The 22,029-nt window shown below is 42.9% G+C and overlaps 2 protein-coding genes across 5 annotated transcripts in view; one reads left to right on the forward strand and one right to left on the reverse strand.

The window, feature by feature from the left end:
- LOC116990452 (probable glutamate receptor) overlaps positions 1-13,130 on the forward strand; it is a 30,710-nt gene extending 17,580 nt beyond the window's left edge. The window contains exons 6-11 of the mRNA XM_033048128.1: positions 481-707; positions 1,885-1,982; positions 4,351-4,568; positions 7,953-8,178; positions 9,081-9,328; positions 12,571-13,130. Of these exons, the coding sequence (XP_032904019.1) occupies positions 481-707; positions 1,885-1,982; positions 4,351-4,568; positions 7,953-8,178; positions 9,081-9,328; positions 12,571-12,654 (1,101 nt within the window). The 3' untranslated portion in view covers positions 12,655-13,130. The remainder of the gene's footprint in view (positions 1-480; positions 708-1,884; positions 1,983-4,350; positions 4,569-7,952; positions 8,179-9,080; positions 9,329-12,570) is intronic.
- Positions 13,131-14,284: 1,154 nt separating this feature from the next.
- The window catches only part of pank4 (pantothenate kinase 4 (inactive)), a 38,502-nt gene continuing 30,757 nt past the window's right edge, over positions 14,285-22,029 (reverse strand). For 3 of the 4 annotated variants that reach the window (XM_033048125.1, XM_033048126.1, XM_033048124.1), the window contains one exon: positions 14,285-21,158. In XM_033048125.1, coding sequence (XP_032904016.1) covers positions 20,945-21,158 — 214 coding nt within the window. In that variant the 3' untranslated portion in view covers positions 14,285-20,944. The remainder of the gene's footprint in view (positions 21,159-22,029) is intronic. The other variant, XM_033048127.1, reaches the window with a different exon arrangement.

The following is a 22,029-nucleotide window of genomic DNA, read 5'->3' on the forward strand; positions in this document are numbered from 1 at the left end:
CAGCGGAAAGACCCTAGACTGTGGCCATCCCCCACAGAGCCTTGGCGTTGGCTGCACCGAGCTTCAGTCCATCCCTCAGCACGTACTCCTGCACAGACTGACCCACTCAACCTCCACATGCCATGAACGTAGAGAGATTCAGGTACACGAAGACCTTACCTGTTGCCACACAACTCCACTACCGGAGTCTGTGCCCCCGGCTTTAAGGATAAACCAAGGGGTAGCCCAGCACCCGATCATCAGCTGCAGAGCGTTACGTTGCTAAGTGCTGTCTATTGTAAAGTAGACTCCTGCAATTAACATCCAAGACAATGAATGGGAATTTACCACAAACTTCGCCAACAAGACTAAAGGGCCATTTGCAACCCCAGCCCCCACCTGTGAAATTATATGTAGCTCATGTGCCTGCTGCAGTCGCAGAGAGGGGAGGGTTGAAGCTCTGGTGTCACTGTGTTTGTCTGGCTGACTCTCTCTCGGCAGGAGGCAGACCTGGCCTTTGCTCCTCTCACCATCACCAGGGTGCGAGAGAATGACTTTGGCTTCACCCGCCCGTTCATGTCCGTGGGGATCAGCATCATGGTGCGCAAGGACTCCAACGCCAAGAGCAGCCGCCTCTTCCAGTTCTTGAGCCCTTTCGCCACTGAGACCTGGTTCAGTCTGGTCTTCGCTTTCCTGTTGACCAGCTTCTGCATGTTCCTGGCAGCAAGGTAATCCTCACACACTGGGCACGCATGTAATCATTAGCATCAGGTGTAATCCCACACACTGGGCAACTGTAATCCATCCCTCCAACAAATGATCCAGTGTCTTGGCAATAATGGTCCATATATGACAAGTTCACACAGTGTGACCTTTGTAACAGCTTGGAATTAGGCAGACACAATGGAGGGACCATCACCACAACTGCAAACATTTCTGGCATTTCTGACAGAACAGCTTTAGACAGCTCAACTCTGCCACTGGCTGGAAAGCAGTTGCCACAGCAATGGTTTGGAAGGAACTGCAGCAGGAATAGGCCATTCAGCCCTTCAAGCCAGCACCGCCTTTCACTGTGATCATGGCTGATCATTCACAATCAGTACCCAGTTCCTGCCTTCTCGCCATATCCCTTGACTCTGCTTTCTTTAAGAGCTCTATCGAACTCTCCCTTGAAAGCATAGACTGAAGATAGACACAAAAAGCTGGAGTAACTCAGCAGCTCTGGAGAGAAGGAATGAGTGACGTTTCGGGTCGAGACCTTTCTTCAGACGAAGAAGATGTCTGAAGAAGGGTCTCGACCCAAAACGTCACGCATTCCTTCTTCCCAGAGATGATGCCTGTCCCGCTGAGTTACTCCATCTTTTTGTGTCTAGCCACAGCAATAGTTTACTGCTTTCACAGGTCAGATATAAAGTAAAGATTCCTCTACACGATGAGCAAAAATTAGAGAGCAGGTCCAGCACACAACAGCACATAGATATGGAGTTAGACACAAAATGCTGAAGTAACTCAGCGGGACGGGCAGCATCTCTGTCCACGCATATTGTCCTCAGAGTTCAAATGGCAAATTCCACTGATGGCAGACACTGAAGAAGGACCTGGACCCAAGGCGTCACCTATTCCCTCTCTCCAGAGATGCTGCATGTCCCGCTGAGCGACTCCAGCATTTTGTGTCTGTCTTCTGTGTAAACCAGCAGTTCCTTCCTACACATTAGATATGGAGCTAATCTGCTTCAATACTATTGCACCAAACATGCACAGCATTGGTTATATAGAAGAACCTAAATTTTTCAGGTTGGTGTTTAATATATGTAAAAGTATACGGGTGAAACATTCTGCTATTATCGCAGAAAAATGGTGCATGTTATTCAAAGTACTGAGGGTGACGAGACAATTATCTTCCAGACTGAGTCCCGGTGAATGGAATGAACCTCAGGTTGAGAGGAATCGCTTTTCTCTGCTCGACAGCTTCTGGTTTGGAATTGGAGCTCTCACTTTGCAAGGTAAAGAGTGACCGAGCGCTGAGCAGAATCGCAGAGAAACCCGGAGTCCATCATGTCTTTATCCGCTGCCTAAGATCTGCCCAGCCCAATCTCACTTCCTTAATTCTTTCATGCCCAATATTCAACCTCCCTACACCAGCACACTGCACCCCCTCAACAGAACTTATTGACTTTCTGCTTAGAGAAATAGGTCAAAAGACAAGGTGAATTCTGAGAGGATGTATCTTGTAGTGGTGATATCCAGAACCAGGGGCTAAAGGTTCAGAATAAGGGTTTTCTCATTAAAGATGGAAGTGAGGATTATACAGAGGCTTGTGACTCTCTGGGTGAAAGGGCAAGAGAGTTTTACTGATGGAAAGTTGGGCGAAGAGATCAAACTCGTCGCACCAGTCCTGGGCTTTGGTGTCAGAGAGAGGACTTCCTGGATATGAGGTGGTTCCAGTCATCAGTCGACTGGCGTGTGTTTCCCTCCTCCAAGCTGTCTACTGTGTGAAATTCTCCATCCCAGAGAGGTGTGGAGATGGGAGTCATTGAATACATTCAAGGTGCAGGTTGACATTTAAATTTCCATTTCCATTAAGATGAGGGATATGGGAATAGAGTGGGAAACTGGTGTTGAGCTCCAGAGTGGATCAGTATTAAAGTTCATTTGCCATCTTGAACTTGCTCTTTCATTCAGCACCCAACAATGAACCGTTCCCTACTTCCAGGCACTACCATTTGGAGAAACATCCTCTTGGCATTAACCTTGTCCATCCACTTCAGAAACATATACGTTTCAGGAAGATCTCCTTTTTCTAAACTCCATTGAGAGTAGACCAACTTGCCTAACCTCTCCTCACATGTCACTCCCTTCCTCTTGTGAACCTTCTCTCCACCGCACGCCCACACAATAACATCCAATATTACACTCACCTTCGCAATTACCAGTTGCACCTGCACTTCCACCCTTTCTATTTCATGTTCTAGGAATCCCTGATCGCTTTGTGCTGCAATATGTTGTTGAATGATTATGTTTAAACAGCAATTTGTTTTGTCTTCCTCCTTGTTAAACTTCACATCGTGAACGTGAATAGCTTCACATTCCCCACATAAGTTCATTCACCACATTCACTTCACCTTTCCCCTTGCAAGCTCTGTGTCCTTGTATGTTGCTAACCCACCTATCGTTTCCACTAAAACCTCTACATAGTTCAATTAACTGGGAATTTAAGGCGGCTGTTAATTCCCGCAAGCATAGCTCTGTTATGCTCTAAATTAATTTTTTTGGTTTGTGGATTAACTTCATGTATTCCCCTTTCTCCATTTCACTCGAGAGGTCTGGTGAAGAAAATTCCATATTGTTTAAATTTAACAAGTCCGTTATCACCTCAGCAATACCTCAACCTATCCAATCTTTCCACATAACTGAGAATTTCCCAGTTCCGGCATATCTTCAGAGGTTCCCTTTGTACCATCTCGCGTGCAATGTTATCCTCATTGATTGTGCTGACCTGTGAGAAATATTATAAGGGTGAGCTAAGTAGCTTTTAGTACAGCTCGTATAGAATAGGACAACAGGTAGATGGGACTGGTGGCCGGGGTGGCAATGTGGTAGAGTTGCTGCCTTACAGCGGACAGAGACCCACGATCGATCCTGACCATGGGTGCTCTCTGTATGGAGTTTGTACGCTCTCCCTGGGACCACGTGGGTTTTTTGCAGGTGCTCCGGTTTCCTCCCACACTCCAATGACGTACAGGTTTATAGGTCAATTGGCTTCGGTAAAATTGTACATTGTCTCGTGTGTAGGATAGTGTTAGTGTACGGGGTGATCGCTGGTCGGTGCGGACTCAGTGGGCTGAGGGGCTTGTTTTTGAGCTGTATCATTAAAGTCTCAAACCTATTTGTAGTACCAGGCACATTCGGGCCACCGGATTGTATCGCACACTAGTGAAGCACTGGGGAAGTTGCAGTAGATTTCTAATTTGCAGAATAGGATAACAGGTAGATGGAAGAAGCAGGTACAACGGGCCATGCTCCAGGACAGAAGGAAGGGTAAGAGCGTAAACTGAGAAATCTTTAATCATCGATAACTTAATAAGTCTTGGAAGATAACTTAATTTTTGGGGAGTAGGGATTTATCTTAAATAAACATCAACACTAATAAATACAAAAGTAATTCAGGAGAACATTATTTTGGCAGGGAGTGGTTTGAATATAAAGTATGCTATTAGCAGTAGCTGGCAAACTCAAGGATAAACCTTGATGGGTGAGGTGCAGTCTGGTGGAAGGAGCCTCATACGGACATTAACACCACAGATGAATTGGGCTGAAAGGCCTCTTCCTTTGCTGCAAATAATTGTGGATGAAATCCTTATTTTCCAACAGGTGCGGAACCACTTCCCAAAGCCTTGTCCACACGTATCATTGCGGCATTCTGGTGGATGTTTGGCATTATTTTCCTGGTGACATATGCAACCAACTACGGAGCTTCATTAAACTCGGAGAAGCAGGGATCACACATCAAATCCTTTAGCGACCTTACAAAACAAAGTAAGATTGAATATGGGACCCTCGGTGCTGGTTCCACCTTCAATTTCTTCAAGGTGCGTACTTCTGTATAGCGGGATTTCTTTCCCTCAATCTCCATCTCGCTAGATTCAGATAGAGAGCCAGTGAGAATAGGCAGTGTCAGGGTACGGGTTACAAGCACCTTAATCCCTGATTGGACCCCGATTTAATAGGTTCAGCTGTTACCACCTCTACTGTATTTCACAATACTGAGGAGCCAGGACTCTTGAACGGAATAATGCCCCTGTCCCACTTAGGAGACCGGAACGGAAACCTCTGGAGACTTTGCGCCCCACCCAAGGTTTCCGTGCGGTTCCCGGAGGTTTTTGTCAGTCTCCCTACCTGCTTCCACTACCTGCAACCTCCGGCAACCACCTGCAACCTCCGGGAACCGCACGGAAACCTTGGGTGGGGCGCAAAGTCTCCAGAGGTTTCCGTTCAGGTTTCCTAAGTGGGACAGGGGCATAATAAGGCTCTGGGCAGCAGCGCTGTTGGGAAGAGATTTTCAGTATGTAAGTAGCGGCAATGTGGAGGACATTATAGCACTACACATGGAGGTGGTAACACAATGATTGCATTACTGGCTGAGGAGACCAGAACTAAGAACCAGGAGCGCGTCCAATGTTTATGAGTAGAGATTTTTTTTAAGATGTGAAATTACCAAGCGCCCATTGATTGCCATCAAACACTGAACCAGTTCACAAATGTACTGAGAAGATTCAATTTGTCTATGTGGTTTAATTACACTCTTACTGCCCGAATAAACCAGTGAGCTTATTCCTGACAACTTTTCACCGTCTTGCCAGAGTGACTTGGTATCAGCAACAGTGGCAGCTTTGCCTGTGGCACCCACATTTTAAGTTTGAAAAACCATAAGAAGAAATCTTCAGTCCCAGTAACTTAAGAAGTAGAGGCAGCCTGGTAACTGAATAATGAAAGGCAGCTCAACGTCATCTATAAAGAATGCTCAAGGCAAAAGGAATTAAGAAGACACAAAGTGCTGGAGTAGCTCAGCGGCCCAGGCAGCACCTCAGAACATGCATTGGCAACGCTTTTTGTCAGAACACTTCTTCAGCCTGATTGTAAGGGGCGGGGGGGGAGGAAAGGATGGGGAAGGCCTGGCAGCTAATAGTCCGACACAGGTGAGGAGGTTTATTTGGCACATGGTTGGACAAGGGCCAAAGGCAGAAGGTGTGAGACAACAGGATTGAAGAATTGTGATCCGTGAAGCTAGAGGAAGGAATGTAGATGGAATGGGATGGGGGAGAAGAAACGGCAGGAGGATAGGGTGGGGCTGCGATAGAGTTGCTGCCTTACAGCGCTTGCAGCACCAGAGGCCCGGGTTCGATCCCAATTGCGGGTGCTATCTGTACGGAGTTTGTACATTCTCCCCGTGACTGCGTGCGTTTTCTTAGAGATCTTTGGTTTCCTCCAACACTCCAAAGACGTACAGGTATGTATGTTAATTGGCTTGGTGTACGTGTAAATTGTCCCTAGTGTGTGTAGGATAGCGTTAATTGGCGGGGATCGCTAGCTGGCGTGGACTCAGTGGGCCGAAATACATGTTTGCGTGCTGTATCTCTAAACAAAACTAAATAGGTGTGAGTTCAGGTGGGATAGAGGGGAAGGGGTGGAATGGGGGAGTAATATGGGAGAAGAAGGAAGAGGGGAAGGGTTATGTTTTTATGTTAAATTGAACTCAATGTTCACACTATAGAGTTGTAAGGTACCCAACCGACAGAGGATGTGTAGTTCCTCCAGTTTGCTTGTGGCTTCACTCAGGCAATGGAGAAGACCCAGGACAGAAAGGTCCTGAGAATGGGAATGAGAAGAGGTGTTAAAATGGATAGCATCCAGGAGATCCTGCAAGACTTGGTGGACTGGGCATGTGTTTGGCGAAACGGTCCCCGAGTCAATGCTTGGTCATGCCAATGTAGAGGAGGCCGCACTGGGAACACTGGATGCAGTAGATGAGGTTCGACAAAATGCACGCCTGTCTCACCTGCTGGCGTCCCTGGATGGAGGTGAGGGAGGAGGTATAAGGACAGGTGTAACATCTCCTGCAGTTACAGGGGGAAGTATCTCGAGAGACGGGTGGTTTGGGTGGGAAGGGACGTGAAGCACTGAGGTGCGGCGGGAGGGTGCGGTCTCTGCGAAAGGTGTAGAGGGGTGGGAATGGGAAGATGTGCCTGGTAGAGGCATCACGGTGGTGGTGACAGAAATGTTGGAGGATGAAGTGTTAGAGGCAAAGGCTTGTGGGGTAATAGGCGAGGGCCAGGGGAACTCCATCCTGGTTCCGTCTGGTGGGAGAGGGAGCAGGAGCAGAACTACGGGACACAGAGGAGTCACGGGAGAGGAACCCATCTATGACAGCAAGGGGAGACCACGTTTATTAAAGAAGGAGCACATAATGGATGAACTAGAATTGAATGCCTCATCTTTGGAGCAGATGCAATGGGGACAGAGAAATTGAAAGTAGGGGATAGTATCTTTGCAAGAGGCTGGATGGGAGCAAGTGTAGTCCAGATATCGGTGGGAGTCAGTCAGTTTACAGTAGATGGCAGTCGATACTCGGTCCCCTACAATGGAGATCAAGAAAATGGGAGAGGGGTGGAATAGAAGCACAGAAACATAGAAAATAGGTGCAGGAGGAGGCCATTCGGCCCTTCAAGACAGCATCGCCATTCAATATGATCATGGCTAATCATCCAAAATCAGTTCCCCGTTCCTGCTTATTCCCATCCCTTGATTTTGTTAGCCCCAAGAGCTAAATCTAACTCACTCTTGAAAACATGCAGAGAATTCCACAGACTCACAACTCTCTGGGTGAAAAAGTTTTTCCTCGTCTCAGTCCTAAATGGCCTAGCCCTTATTCTTAAACTGTGACCCCTGGTTCTGGACTCCCCCAACATGGGGAATATTTTTCCTTCATCTAGCGTGTCCAATCCCTTAAGAATGTTATATGTTTCTTGGATCTTGGAATAGGAATTAACTCAGTTTTGAAACGAGTCAATCAAGTCAAACGCACTTACCCTCACTGGAGACTAATCATCCAACAGTGATTGATATGGCAACAGTGAACAAGCAGAAGGCCACACTTTCAACTCTCTCCATAGAAGCAAAATACTGACAATGCTAAAAACTGAAATTAAAATTAACAAAATGCTCAGATCAGGGAAACAAAGTTAACAGCACAAATCAATGACTTTAGCAGAACTGGAAGGAGTTAAAGATTGAACAGTTTATGCAACAAAAGCCCCGGACAAAACCAATGGTGAAAGCAGAGAATTACTAAAAGATGTCTAAGATGACCAATATTGTCTTTGAATAAACAAGGAGTCATTTTTAAGTTAAAAGATTTATTGTATAAGGCAAAAGGATATAAAAATGTGACCTTTCTAACATGAATGTTCCCATAGCAATCAAAAATTCGAGTCTACCATGAAATCTATTCAGCGATGAGCAGCAAAGATGATTCTGCTCTGGTGCGGACAATGAGGGAAGGGACGGAACGTGTTCTCACCTCCAATTATGCCCTGATTGGTGAAACAGCAACAATAGACCTGGCTGCTGCAAATAACTGCAACTTGATGAGGGTCCCAGATGTTGCTGCAATGAGGGGATATGGACTAGCCACTCGTCTCGGTGAGTTGCATCTTACTGCGAAACCCAACTGTTTATTTAACTCCAGTCCTATGTTGGAGCTTCTTTTGAGAATCTTTACATCAAAACCACGACTACATCAGGGGCGGAAATCGCTATCGAAACATGGGGGGGACACAATTTCTTGGTGGTCCTCCGACGACATCACAAGGCCATGAACGCGCTTCCCACTCAACATTCCGTACCTCACCTCCAATCTCATATTTTAGTTTTGGAAATACAGCGCAGAAACAGACCTCAGCGATCCCCGCACATTAACACTATCCTACGCACACTAGGAACAATTTACACTTATACCAAGCCAATTAACTTACAAACCTGAAGAAGGGTTTCGACCCGAAACGTTGCCTATTTCCTTCGCTCCATAGATGCTGACGCACCCGCTGAGTTTCTCCATCATTTTTGTCTACCTTCGATTTTCCAGCATCTGCAGTTCCTTCTTAAACCTACAAACCTGTTTGTCTTTGGAATGTGGGGGGGAAACCGAAGAGATCGGAGAAAACCCATGAGAACGTACAAACTCCGTACAGACAGCACCCGTAGTCGGGATCAAACCCTGGTCTCCGGTGCTGCAAGCGCTGTATGGCAGAAACCTTACTGCTGCGCCACCCGTCTTATGTAGGAAGGAACTGCAGATGCTAGTTTAATTCGAACATAGACACAAAAAGCTGGAGTAACTCTCAACTGGTCGAGACCCTGCTTGAGTCTAAAGAAGGGTCTCAACCCGAAACGTCACGTTTTCCTTTTCTCAAGGGATGCTGCCCGACCCGTTGAATTACTCCAGCTTTTTGTGTCTATCTTCATGCTTTCTCATGTTCAGTTGACATTAATGATAAACTTTGCTTGAGTGATATATAAGGTATTTGTTCTGTTTGTGGTCCAAGGTGATCCACTCAAATATAATTTGAGTCTTGTCATATTGGAACTGGAAGAGTCTGGACATTTGAATCAACTGAGGGCCAAGTGGTGGAGGTCATCTTGCAACAATGAAGATAGCTCAAATCAATGGAGTCCAGTGAAACTAAACGAGATTGGTGGCGCCTTACTCCTTCTAGCGATTGGATTGTCTTTGGCCTTGATCATCGCTGGCATTGAATTGGCCATCAAATCAAGAAAAAAGGCTGATCAAGATGTATGTATTTTCATCATTTCTCCTCGCTCCGGAAACCTTTTTCCTAATGTCACGACGTTGTGTATCACTTCAATCAAAGCTCCAACCTCCTGTTCCGTGCCCCTTACCCCGGCTGCAGAGAGGTTCTGAAATAATCTATTCTCCACACAGCTATGCTTGAAAAATCAAGCTGATTTGTATCCAACACACACTCAACACTCTCCCTTCCCACCCTCACAACCCATGTGGGCACTTGCGAACATCACTATGCACTCTTTCATATAATGTGCTCTTTGCCACCTTCCTTTTTCACCGAGGTAAAACACTCCCGAATGCACTCACTTTCATAAGAGATCTCTGGAAGAAACAATCAAATCTCACCACAGCTGTGACTATGACTGGTTCCATAGAACATTTTATTTGCTTTTCCTGGTGTTCCCTTCAACACAAACAATTGTTTGCCCACATAAGGAACTTCCATGTTCTCATTACCGGGGAGAAAGCATTGAGAAAGATGATATGGCTGGACGTGTGTTGTTAAATAGGATCAATTAAGCTACAAATACATTGAATTTAAATGGCATAATTCTGTTCTATGGCTCATTCCCTGTAGAAATGCGTGAGCTTGGAGTGACCATGTATACGTAACAATTATTATTTTGAAGATATTGGACAAATAGAAAAGGTTTTTTTTGAGGGAGAGGACTTATTTCTGCATTTAATTTCATGGGTTGTGGTTGGGAGACCTGGTTAGAAACATAGAAAATAGGTGCAGGAGTAGGCCATTCGGCCCTTCGAGCCTGCACCGCCATTCAATATGATCATGGTTATTGGGCTTCCATCAAAAGTTGACAGCTTAGAATAAAAAGCATTATAAAGCCCACCTGTCTCCAAAACACCAACCGAACCTCCCCTTGCCTTTATTTTGTGTAACTACTCAAATACTTGGCTTCAACACTCCAAAACCTTGAAGGTCATCCAAAGCTCTACATCCCACGCCCTGGTTTGCACCAACCACCACTTACCCATGGACTTTTGCTAACGTACTCTAGCTTCTGGTTAAGTAATCACTTGCTTCCTAAAATGATACCAATTCTCCAGTCCTCCATTGTCTTACTGTTCACAATCTCATTGGGTTCAGATATTAGTGGGACTCCATCTCCAGCCCGCATTTAAAGGTACCAACATTGCTACGCCATCCTGACGATCCTGAAGGCCAGCGGCATTTGTTCCTCCTCTAACATACTCCTTAAAAGCTTAGATGTGATTTTGTGCATCTGCCCTCGGATTGCCAACATTTAGTGTTCAGTACGAATTTCAGTGAAATGGGCCATTTTGCTCTGCCAAAGACATTACATAAATGAAAGGTGTTATTGTTGAATGATGGCGACTTTCACACACAACTGCTTCTGTCTTTAACTGTGTTGAAGCAAACCAGGTCAGAATTATTCTTTAAGAAGGATCGGCAGATGCTGGAAAATCAAAGGTAGGCAAAAATGCTGGGGAAACTCAGCGGGTGAGGCAGCATCTATGGAGCGAAGGAAGAAGGGTTTCGACCCGAAACTTTGCCCATTTCCTTCGCTCCATAGATGCTGCCTCACCCGCTGAATTTCTCCAGCATTTTTTGTCTACCGGGTTAGAATTATCGTATCTTTGTTTTAATCTAGATTCTTCATGGTCATAAAATCAAGTTGCAGGTTGGACTTGAATAACTACCTTGATCTCCATTCTGTCCTGGGGGGGGGAGATGGCACAATGGTCCATATGATGTGGAGTTGGGTGCACGGAGGGGTGGGAAGAGCCTGAAAGAGCTTTATATTTTATACAGGTGGATATGAGTAGGTATGTTGCAAAGCCTACCTGAAGCGTCGCTGAAAATCTGTCCCAGCCCGTGTGCGCGATTTTGGCGCCGTTTAGAGGGGGGCGGGTTTAAAACGCGATTTTCCCTAGGCTGTTCAAATCGAGGTTTTTCAGCCTAGTTAATTATTAACGAAAAATCGCTGGAAGATTCCGTAGCTGGAGCTATTTTTAGTTTTAAGGGCTTTCTTTACTTGTTATAGTAGGTTAAAAATTAACCTCTAAACCCCCGACCGCCGACAACGGGCCGGATCTCATACAGGGGAAAACGGAAGGTAGGTTGTTTATTTTTACGTTAAAAAGGGCTTCTTAAGATCCCTTTATACAAAGTTTAATGTTGCGAGTAGCTAATTTGGGCCCCATTATATCCCGCAGTATTTTTCTGGGCATTTGAGGGCACAAATCTACCGCAATGTGAACGTTCTAAACCAGCGCGTTCACAGGATCCCACTAGAAAGCTGATTTAAATGGACTTTAATTTACAGCAATTGAACACTAAATTCCTTCCATTTGGCCTATAAATTAATGTAAATGAGATTTTAAAATCATGTTTTATTATGAATTATTTGTGAATATTATTTGGACACTTAGGCTATTTAAAAATGTTAATCATTTATTAAGAAATGGATAGATGTTTAGATCTAGTAATTGAAGTCTGAAATGAGCTACAATTGGGTAACTAACTAATTATATGCTTTAATTTCAGGTCATCCAAGTAAGATTATTTTATATTTGTTTCAGAATGCTTCAATTTATGATAACTGAAAATTTCATTCAGTTCTCTTAATTTTTAAGAAAGTTATGGCCATTTGACTGTCCACGATCACAGCTTTTTTGTTATGTCCATAGAAAATCAAGATGCTAATTTCCGAGTATGAAAATGGCCATAACTTTTTAAATACTTGAGATATGAAAGTGAATTAGGTGTCAAATTAAAGTTATTTTTATGCTTTATCTGATGGGATAAATTGCAGACTTGATTTTTTTAATCTCAAAATTTTGTAACATTGCTAATATGAGCTGCACGCCAAACTCTTCCCACACCTTTCCCAAAATGTGAACCAAAGTAAAGGAAATCAGGGCAGAACGAATGAAGAAAAATGGAGATGATGCAAAGGAAGAAATTTTTTTTTTAATCAACTTCCCAAAAGGAACTTTGATGTCAGCTCAGGGTTCTGGTAAGGCGAGATGGAGAGTATGGCTTCTGCTCCAGACTGGAGTCACAGAGAAATAAACATTTGTAGGACTCAGGAAGAATTTTTCCGCACTGTACAATAAATGGGATACATTCCAAAGTTGGCTTGAAGCCTGCACTGCAGCATTCACATCTTGAAAGGTGTTAAAAGTGTGGCCGTTGTCAGGATTAATGTTCTTATTGTTTCCTTTGTCATCCTTTTCATTTACAGAAATCATGCTGCAATGTTTTCACTGAAGAAATTAATCTTCGATTTAAAGAGAGAAATGAGGTCAATAAAAAGACCAAGGCCTGAAGACTTCACCGTGGAAGACAAAAGTTGAATTTAATGATATACACAATTTTCTTCTGCTAATGTTAACCTGTAAAATTACAGCATGTAGCTGAACTCCAAACATTATGGAGACAATTATTTCATGTAACAATCCTGGTCAGGGCATTATAGGAAGGATCTGATTCTACTGCAGAAAAGATTCAGAAAGAGAGTTTGGATAATTTACTATTGTTTTCTTTTAAAAGGAAGAGGGCAAAGGAAGCTTTATTTGAGGCGAGTAAAATAACGAGGGGCCTGAGAATAAATAAGATGAACCTATTCTCCTTAGCAGAAGGGTCGTAAAACATGGGGCAGAGTATTGGTCAAAGGAAAGGAGACAGATGAGGAAAAACATTTATCCAGGGCATGTCAAAACACTTCTTTTTGTGTCATAAATCTTCTGCAATACAAAGCAAGGCATCATCTATAATAAATAAACAGTGATTAATGGTCACCAATTTTGTAAATTATATATTAAAAAAAACATTTCTGAAAGAGATTAGTTTTTCAGGTAAGATTATATTATGGCAGAAAATCCTATAAAGTGCTTCAATTTTAACACTGCAAAACAAATAATGCTGGTGGGGTCCATGGCAGGCGAGAAACCCATTCTTCCTGGCTACCATACATAACGCCATAAGTGATAATAACAGAATTAGGCCATTCGGCCCATCAAGTAAACGCCACCATTCAATCCTGGCTGATCTATCTCTCCCTCCTAACCCTATTCTCCTGCCTTCTCCCTGTAACCCCTGACACGCGTACTAATCAAGAATCTATCTCGGCCTTAAAAATATCCGTTGACTTGGCCTCCAGAGCCTTCTGTGGCAAAGAATTTCACAGATTCACCAACCTCTGACTAAAGAAATTCTTCCTCGTCTCCTTCCAAAAGAATGTCCTTTAATTTTGAGGCTATAACCTCTGGTCCTAGACTCTCCCACTAGTGGAAACATCCTCTCCACATCCACTCTATCCAAGCCTTTCACTTTCACTTGCATGCAGCTCAACCAAGTTCCACAAACCATTGCAATTACATGGACTCTTCACTCTGCAATGTACCACGTTTAAGGAATGTAATACAGTTAAGGAGTTTGGTTATCTTACAAGCCACATGCTCCACTGTCCCGAGTTATAATTGAGTTATTACAGCCTTCTATTCTGACTGTGTGCTTATATGGAGACAATAGATGTCCATGGAAACAGACAGGTGGACGCATTCAGGTCTGCTCACATGATCCAGTGCCTGTGAAATTGCTGAATAAGACCTTCAACACGGCCGGCACGGTGGCGCAGGGGTAGAGTTGCTGCCTTACAGTGCCAGATACCTGGGTTTGATCCTGACTACGGGTGCTGTCTGTACGGAGTTTGTACTTTCTCCCCGTGACCGCGTGGGTTTTCTCCGAGATCTTCCGTTTCCTCCCACACGCCAAAGGTTTGTAGGTTAATTTGGCTTTGGTAAAAATTGTAAATTGTCCCCAGTCAGTAGGAATGTAGTAATGCTAACTGGTCGGGGTGGACTCGGTGGGTCGAAGGGCCTGTTTCCGCGCTAAAACTAAAGCCATGGAAAGCTACATTTGAGTTACCTTCAAAACATGGTCAATAGAAGCTAGCCTTTTTTTTTTTTTTTTTATAAAGGTGCTAAATGTTCAATTTTAAATATTGGAAAAATGTAAAGAAATCTGCTGCAAATAATCACTCAAACACTGGAAAAAAGCAGGTAAAATATCTGAAATTCTAATAGGGACCATTTGCCCGGGGAGGATTCTAATCCCCACCCCACCCCACCCTCGCCCACTCTAAAAGGAGGAATTAATAGTGCAAATCCCCTATAAATACGTTGGGTGTAGAACAGGTTCTACAATACACAACCAGAATTTATTGACAATACAATTGAGGTGGAACTGACAACTGGCAGAACTGGCAAAACCTAGGTTTATGTCATCTCATCAGAACACTTGAAATGTTATCCACTTGGAAAAAAATGTGCCTGAATGTTCTCCACAGATACTGCCTGACCAGTACTTTGTGCTCTTAGTCCCCATTGCCAGCAGTGAAAGCAATTGAAACAGTTCTGCAAACCGCAGGGCCTGACATTGGATATTACACCAGAATGTTAGTACCACAGCTTGGGAATACACTGATCTATGTAATCATGCTTTTCTCACCTCACCACCACATCTCCCATCTTCACGTTAAGTAGTTTCTACCCCCCTGGCACCAACTGGATTTAGACTGCAGAACTCAATTGCAAATATCCTCAGCAGCCTAAATTCAAGCAGTGTAAATTTACTTCCTACCTGTCCCTGCCTTTTTTTTCTGTTGACTCTTATACTTTAAGCAAGTTCTCAGCCCCTGGACAGTGTTTGCTTGAGGCTTGGTGTCCACCTTCCATTGCAAATCTCTGGTGAAGCACGTCAATAAAGATGTCTGAAAGAGGTCAACGTTCTTCAGTTTCATTCTATTCCTTTTTAAATTGTGCATGCCTTTGGTAATCATTGTCTTTAACTTGTAATGTACTCTGTAATAACATAGGTCTCATGCTAATGCTGATTTTAGACTAATCTGGTACTCCAATGCAGAATGGTTTTGCAAAGTGAAGCTTTCATTAAATCAATTTAATATAAAGTTCAGTTAGCTTTATGTTAATACTCATGATGGCCTTGCATTTGGCAGTATGAATAATTCAATAAAATGATTTGATATCAACAAGATTGATGTAGTTTGGGGTATGTTTTAAATGCTGCATTTCCAGGTCAGAAGGTGAAACTTAACATGAGATAATCCCCTGTAGTAAATAGCTGAATGTCTGAGGGTTCTTTTGGTAAATGACATAGCAACATTTCGCTGCCCAACTTTAATTATCCAATAAATTGTCATGAGCACCATAGTGGGTGGCTGCAGACATTTTGGTCAAGATATCCCCATCATTTTGTTGTGAAGGGAATTCATGGCATTAGACTTAGCAATGAAGAAAACAACACTATATTTGTAAGTTGAGAGGTTGTGCCTTGGAGGGGGATCTGCGAGTGTTCGTGTGCATTTGTGACCCTGGTCTTTTTTGGTGGTGGAGGTCACCAGTTTTGAATGTGCCGTTAAAGCAACTTTAGCTGTAACCGCAGTGCATTGGGCAGATGTTTCTCACAGTGCAACAATTTGTTTCAAGAAAAAACAAGTAATCGATCAAGAGAATGCTAAAGTGAAAATTATCAAAATCAACTTGTACATAATGGGAATCAAAATAAACCCCAGGTGCCGGAAATCAGAGCATAGAAAATACTCGACACTCTTGGGACAGGCAGCATCTGTGCAAAGAGAACCAGAGTTAAAACCTTGTTTTCAATGAACATGAAAGTTGACCAAACTCCTTTCTAGCTGAAATAACAATCTCTTCTGGAGTAAACCTAAACTGATGAAAACCAAGCAAAATAGCAATAATTTCAATACAAATTGTAATGTACATATTAAGATACACTGCTCCATCAAACCTGTTCTACATCCGTGTAACATATTAAATGTGCTATAGAAATAAAGTGACTTGATTAACACCCTGATCACCATGATATTCTACACAGGCCAAACCAAAGGAGGAAAAAACAGGGCACGTGCCAAGTATATCATTTTTTTCATATCAAGGCATAAACAAAAATCACAGTACTAAATATTCCTTCCAAAATAATCTGTATTTAATTTATACACATGGTGTTACCTGGTTGATCACATAAAATACAGTAAGGTTGTTCTCTTTCCCAGCCTGTTCCCTTGGTTGAATATGTCCTGTAGACGGCATATCCGGTGCTAGTGCAGTGCAATCAGGCCATGAGGGTCAGGTTGGACTCTTGTTATGTATATAAAATCTCTCTATAAATAGGAACTGCTATTGTAACAGAATATAAGCAATGTGGTTGCCCTGAGGTCTGCAGTCTCTAATTGGAAGGATTAACTGTGCCGTCCGTTACGATTTTCTGTCCATATTACTGCAACAAACCGAAGCTCTTCTTGCAGACAATTCGCATCGATGGCACATTGTCTCAAACATTACATATACTATCTCTTGCCTGGCACATTAATTAAAAAACAGCTGTAGGCTGCTGCATTGGAATCTGGTCTTAATTACTTTTCAATTAATGTTGCATAATGTGCCTCTCCAATCCCACCACAGGAAGCAATCTGTTTATGAAGCATTCTTTTCACCTCAAGCCATTGCATCTGAAGGAGAGTTTCAGCATGGGAGCAGGGTACAGTAACGAGTATTATTTGTGCCATTTCTTATGAAGACAAATTGGGCTAACTCAGCAGAGTTTGTGCTGACTGGCCATTCTATTCGGTCACGTTAGCCTTTAAGAACTTTAAAAATAGTACATAAAACCGTGCCCGTGGTTATAAACTGAAACTTGTACAAGATCCACGAGGTTCAGCTGTACTATTACTAATTGAAAAGGAAGCAAGATTTTATAGATGGCAAACATATAATTGAATGGTCCATACCCAATATTCACTGTAGGTGGGTGCTGAGCTGGGAAAGCAGTACTAGAGATTTTCACAGCAGAAAATCATGGGTTCAATCCCCAATATCAGCTTCAACACGCAACTTTGCTGGCACAATTCTGAAAGAATGCTGCATATGCAAGGGTGTCATCTTTGATGATTTAAACCAAAACCTCAACAACACTCTCAATGAATACAAATGTCACCACAGTACTATTGCAAGAGTATGGGTTCTACTCAATATTCCTTTCCCAGCAAACAATTATCCAGCCAGTTACTCATTCAAATGCCAACCGTGTGACCACACCACCAGCAATTGTTCAAGATGATTCTTCTGAGGCACTTTAGCAAGTCCTAAGAAAATAAAGAACAAATTTGAAACTTTTGCAAAGGCTAAGAAAGATTTCTTTTATTCAGAACTTTGGTCCAATAGATGTTTGGCCAATTGTCCAATCAGAAAGGCTCTCCCTTCACAAGCTTCTCAACTGAGTCCTATTCCCATGACCCAAGTTTCTTGGTTTTAGTGGGGGTTTTTAAAGTTACCTTTTGCCACTTGGAACCCAAGTAGCCACACTCAAGAGTCAACTGCAATGCAATTTCCTAAGCAACAAATGTCACCAAACTTAATCCTGAAACTTTCAATTGATCCAGTGTTTCTATTTTGGGGAAAGAATTGCCAAATCTTTTTGGGTGAAAATTTGAAGGGGTGCTGTTCATGCACCTTTTCCATACTATTAATCATATCAGATACTATTCTGCGCAGCATGTCACTTCCTGAGGACACCCGCTTGCTTCAGCAAGGGAGACCAAAGCAATAACTAGTAGGGGCTTAAAAAGAGCAAGTGAATCTTGCCACCACCATTTCAGCAGTTGAATAGAAGGCACTTTAGGATTGGGGTTTTAATGACAAACTGAGCAAAACTATACCAGACTCTCAAGGAGAGTTATTTCAACTGCAAAAGACTTTTAAAGACATTGCATATTACATGCATAAACCCAGTATGATCACCAGGCTTAGTTGTAAAGTAACAGTGGTGCATAGGTAGTGTGGCTTCCAGGTTCAATCCTGACCTCCAGTGCTGCCTCTGTGGAGTTTGCATGTCCTACATGCAACCACTTGGGCTACCCTGCCTGCTCAGGTTGCCTCTTACATTTCAAAAACGTGCAAGTTAGTAAGTTAATTGGCCGTTGTAAATTGCCCCTGGTGTTGATAGGTGGATGGTAATGGAGTTCAGGTGATGTTGATGGCCATGTGAATGAGAATAGATCACAGAAAAATAAGCAGAGGAATGGGATTTCGCTAAGAGCCAGCATAAATTCCAACTAAATGGACTCCCTCAAAGTCGTAAGGAAATTATTCAAACCTCTCCATTTGGGCTACATTGAGGATTATTATATCCAAAGTACATTGGTAAATCAGATTGCTTGTCCGAATACCTAAGAATACTCAGGGACTCTTGTTTGAACACAAGCCTAGACTGCAAATGTTGACAGACTCCTTTAACTCTAAGCTATTTAAATTCCAACCCCGACACCCCCATTATAATCGGCCTACAATTTATCTGACCGTAAATTCTTCATTGAAATATCAGGACCTCTTTGAAGCTTTACAGCTTCATGAGAAAACACCATATAAACATTCTACTATCTTGGCTGAACCTTCTCTCATTGCTCCATCACCATCCTATTACCAGGTCCACACACACACACACACACACACACACACACAAAGTAGAATTCTTGAACAGAAGGAATGGGTGACGTTTTGGGTCGAGACTTCTTCAGACTGAGATTCAGGGGAGAGGGAGAACGAGATAAGACAGGGTAAAGTGTGAAAACACAGATCAAAGGGTACGATGATCAAGGAAATGTAGAATGGTACATTGTTAGCAGAGGGGAAGGTGACACCAATCCACACAATCAGTAATATTTAATCAGGAGGAAAATGAAACTAGTTGGAGAACTAATCCCTCTCCCCCGACTCTCAAGTCTGAAGAAAGGTCTCAACCCGAAACTTTACCCATTCCTTCTCTCCAGCGATGCTGCCTGTCCCGCTGAGTTACTCCCGCATTTAATGTCCATCTTCGGTGTAAACCGGCATCTGCAGTTCCTTCCTACAAACAGAATCCTTGCACCAAGCATTGCTTGCAATGAATTATAAAGGGCAGAATTGTATGCAACACTTGCTGCCTGACAAAACCTTTGTTTACATGCCATCACACGAACAATAGGGTGAATCAATTCACGCCACACTCATTTTTTTGCCAGGTAGAAGGTCATTCATGAAATAAGGCCTCAGGATTGCTGATGCACAGTGTAGGTTACAACAAATTATAGATATAATCCTTTGAATTACTGTTTGTAGATATTAGTTGCTTCAGATTGCAGACTTTGCCTGTGGCGCTCATGGAAATGGTACTGTGTAGGTGTTAACAGCCCATCAGTGCAGATCTTTCTTGCAAGAACTGAGAGGTTATGAGCTCAATCCAAGCCCAGAAATACATTTCAAAGTCTCGGATGACTCTCTAGCACAGTGCAAAGTGATGGAGAGGCTGCTGAAGATGCTATCTTTAGAGGAAAATGTAAACTCGAGAATGTAAAAGCCGCAGGGAATAATTACAGGGGGTGTGATGGGACAGTATTTTTGTTTGGTTGATTTGGACACTACCCCATTGCTGTTTGAGGGGCCCTTGTAGAGTATTAATTGGCTGAAGCATTTCCCATATCACAAAGATTTAAATAGCACCTCATTGATTTTAACGTATTTTGGACTATCCCCAAGCTTTCCATAAAAGCACAAGATTGCATTCTTTCATCTGGCAAGGAAACAGAACACATGACAGACTTGAAATGCCTATATCCAGAGAGCAGAAGTTTACAATAAGGAGCAAGAGGCTTAGAGGGACACGAGGAGGTCTTTATTACTGAGAGAGTGGTTGGAATTTGTAATTGAGTGCCCGAGAGGGTTTTGGAGGCAGATGCCCTCACAATATTTAAGTAGTCGCTGGTAAGTGGGGATCGCTGGTCGGTGCGGACTCGGTGGGCGGAAGGACCTGTATCACTAAACTAAACTAAATATTTGAATGGCCAAAGCAGAGAAGGATACAGACTAGGTGCTGATAAATGGGATTAGCACAGATGCGTTCTTTTGGTAGGCATTGCCAGGGTGAGTCAAAGAGTCTACAATGCAGTAGACTTCAATGTAAACCTGTTAAGACTCAAAGTGCTCCCCCTTACTAAATCCACCAGACTAATTCACTCCCACTGTACATATTAATACAGTAAACAACTTGCATTGAACACTACTATATCCTTAATTTTAAATTACTTAAATTGTTCTCTTCTGATATAATTCAAGATTTAAAGACATGTATAACTGTTTTACTGAGTGCCAATCACAGGATGTAAATCTGAGCCATGTACCAATTCATCTTAGAGGGACCCAAACCTTAGCATCTGCATTTCACACCATCCATTCTCGATTTATTCAAGGGAACAGCTTGAGAAAGGGATAGCATTAAACCTGATTGTCTTGAGTGAACAAAAGCAAAACAATATTCATTTCCACAAATACTGTCTGTACAATAAATGTTTTCTTAAAACAAGTATATGGTAGCTGTACATATATAATATATATTATTGCTTCTGACACAAAAGCTTTGCAGATCCATATTAACTTTTTTTCCAATCTGCAAATATATAATCACAGAAAATATTACAATACATTCCACGGCCCTCTCAGTGTCAGTGCAACGCCAAGTCCTTCCTCAGCAAGTAGTCCACATTTTCACTTTGGTGCCATCTCATATTTAAAAACTACACTGAAGATGTTTCCACCAAGCCGCTCTGCCAACCAGGCGTTCTTGATGACAGCGAGTTTCAGGCTTTCACAACGTAATGCAGCGTAATAATTTGTATGAATAGCTCGGCCCATGCCTTCAATGATCACTAAGTCAGTCTTCCTCTCCCACACCACCGTCGCCAATCCTTTGTCAAGCCGACTAAAAAAAAAGAGAAATACAAGAACCATCAGACGCAGCCTGCAACGTCACTCTCTAACCTTGAACATCAGACGCAGCCTGCAACATCACTCTCTAACCTTGAAGGCAATTAACGAAGGGGAGAAACAAAGTGAAGAAGTTAGAAAAGCATTAAGCGAAGTACATCAATGGCCAAAACAAATACAGGTGCAGAGAGGGTCAAAGTACAGAAAAACAGACCAAGACCTTTTAATAGCTCATTCCTTGCTGATCCTTGCGTTAAAAAAATATTTCCTTCCACTTGGGTTCTGTGGGGGCTCACGATGACAAAGTGGGAATTGCCAACTCTTCCACAGATAGATCAGGTAGTGGCTGATGGGGCTGGTGCAATAGATAGCTCCTTTCATGCAAGGCTTCTATCTGTTTCTGATGCACAGCCTCAACGCTCCCAACACTATCCAACGCCATTAGACATAAAGAACTGTAAATAACCTGTTCACGAGTAGCGTAAGGAGCTGCAGATGCTGGTTTAAACTGAAGTTAGACACAAAAAGCTGGAGTAACTCAGCGGGACAGGCAGCATCTCTGGAGAGAAGGAATGGGTAACATTTCAGGTTGAGACCCTTCGTCGTGAGTAAGTTCCGTATCATACTGCTTTAAGGAATATTCCTTGACGCACAACATAGTTTGTTCAATTCAAGTTTGATTAATCCTATCAATAAAGATTAAAATTACTCATGATAATTGTGGGTCACTCTTACATGCCTTCAATATTTACCATTTACATTTTATCCTATCGAGCAGCAACATCTAGAGGGCAGACAGAATCCCACCTGCTTTCCTATTCCCGTTATTCTTTGCACTGAAACCACCACCACCTCAGTATTCACTG

Source organism: Amblyraja radiata, chromosome 31 (assembly GCF_010909765.2).
Source record: "Amblyraja radiata isolate CabotCenter1 chromosome 31, sAmbRad1.1.pri, whole genome shotgun sequence".
NCBI classification, from domain to species: Eukaryota; Metazoa; Chordata; class Chondrichthyes; order Rajiformes; family Rajidae; genus Amblyraja; species Amblyraja radiata.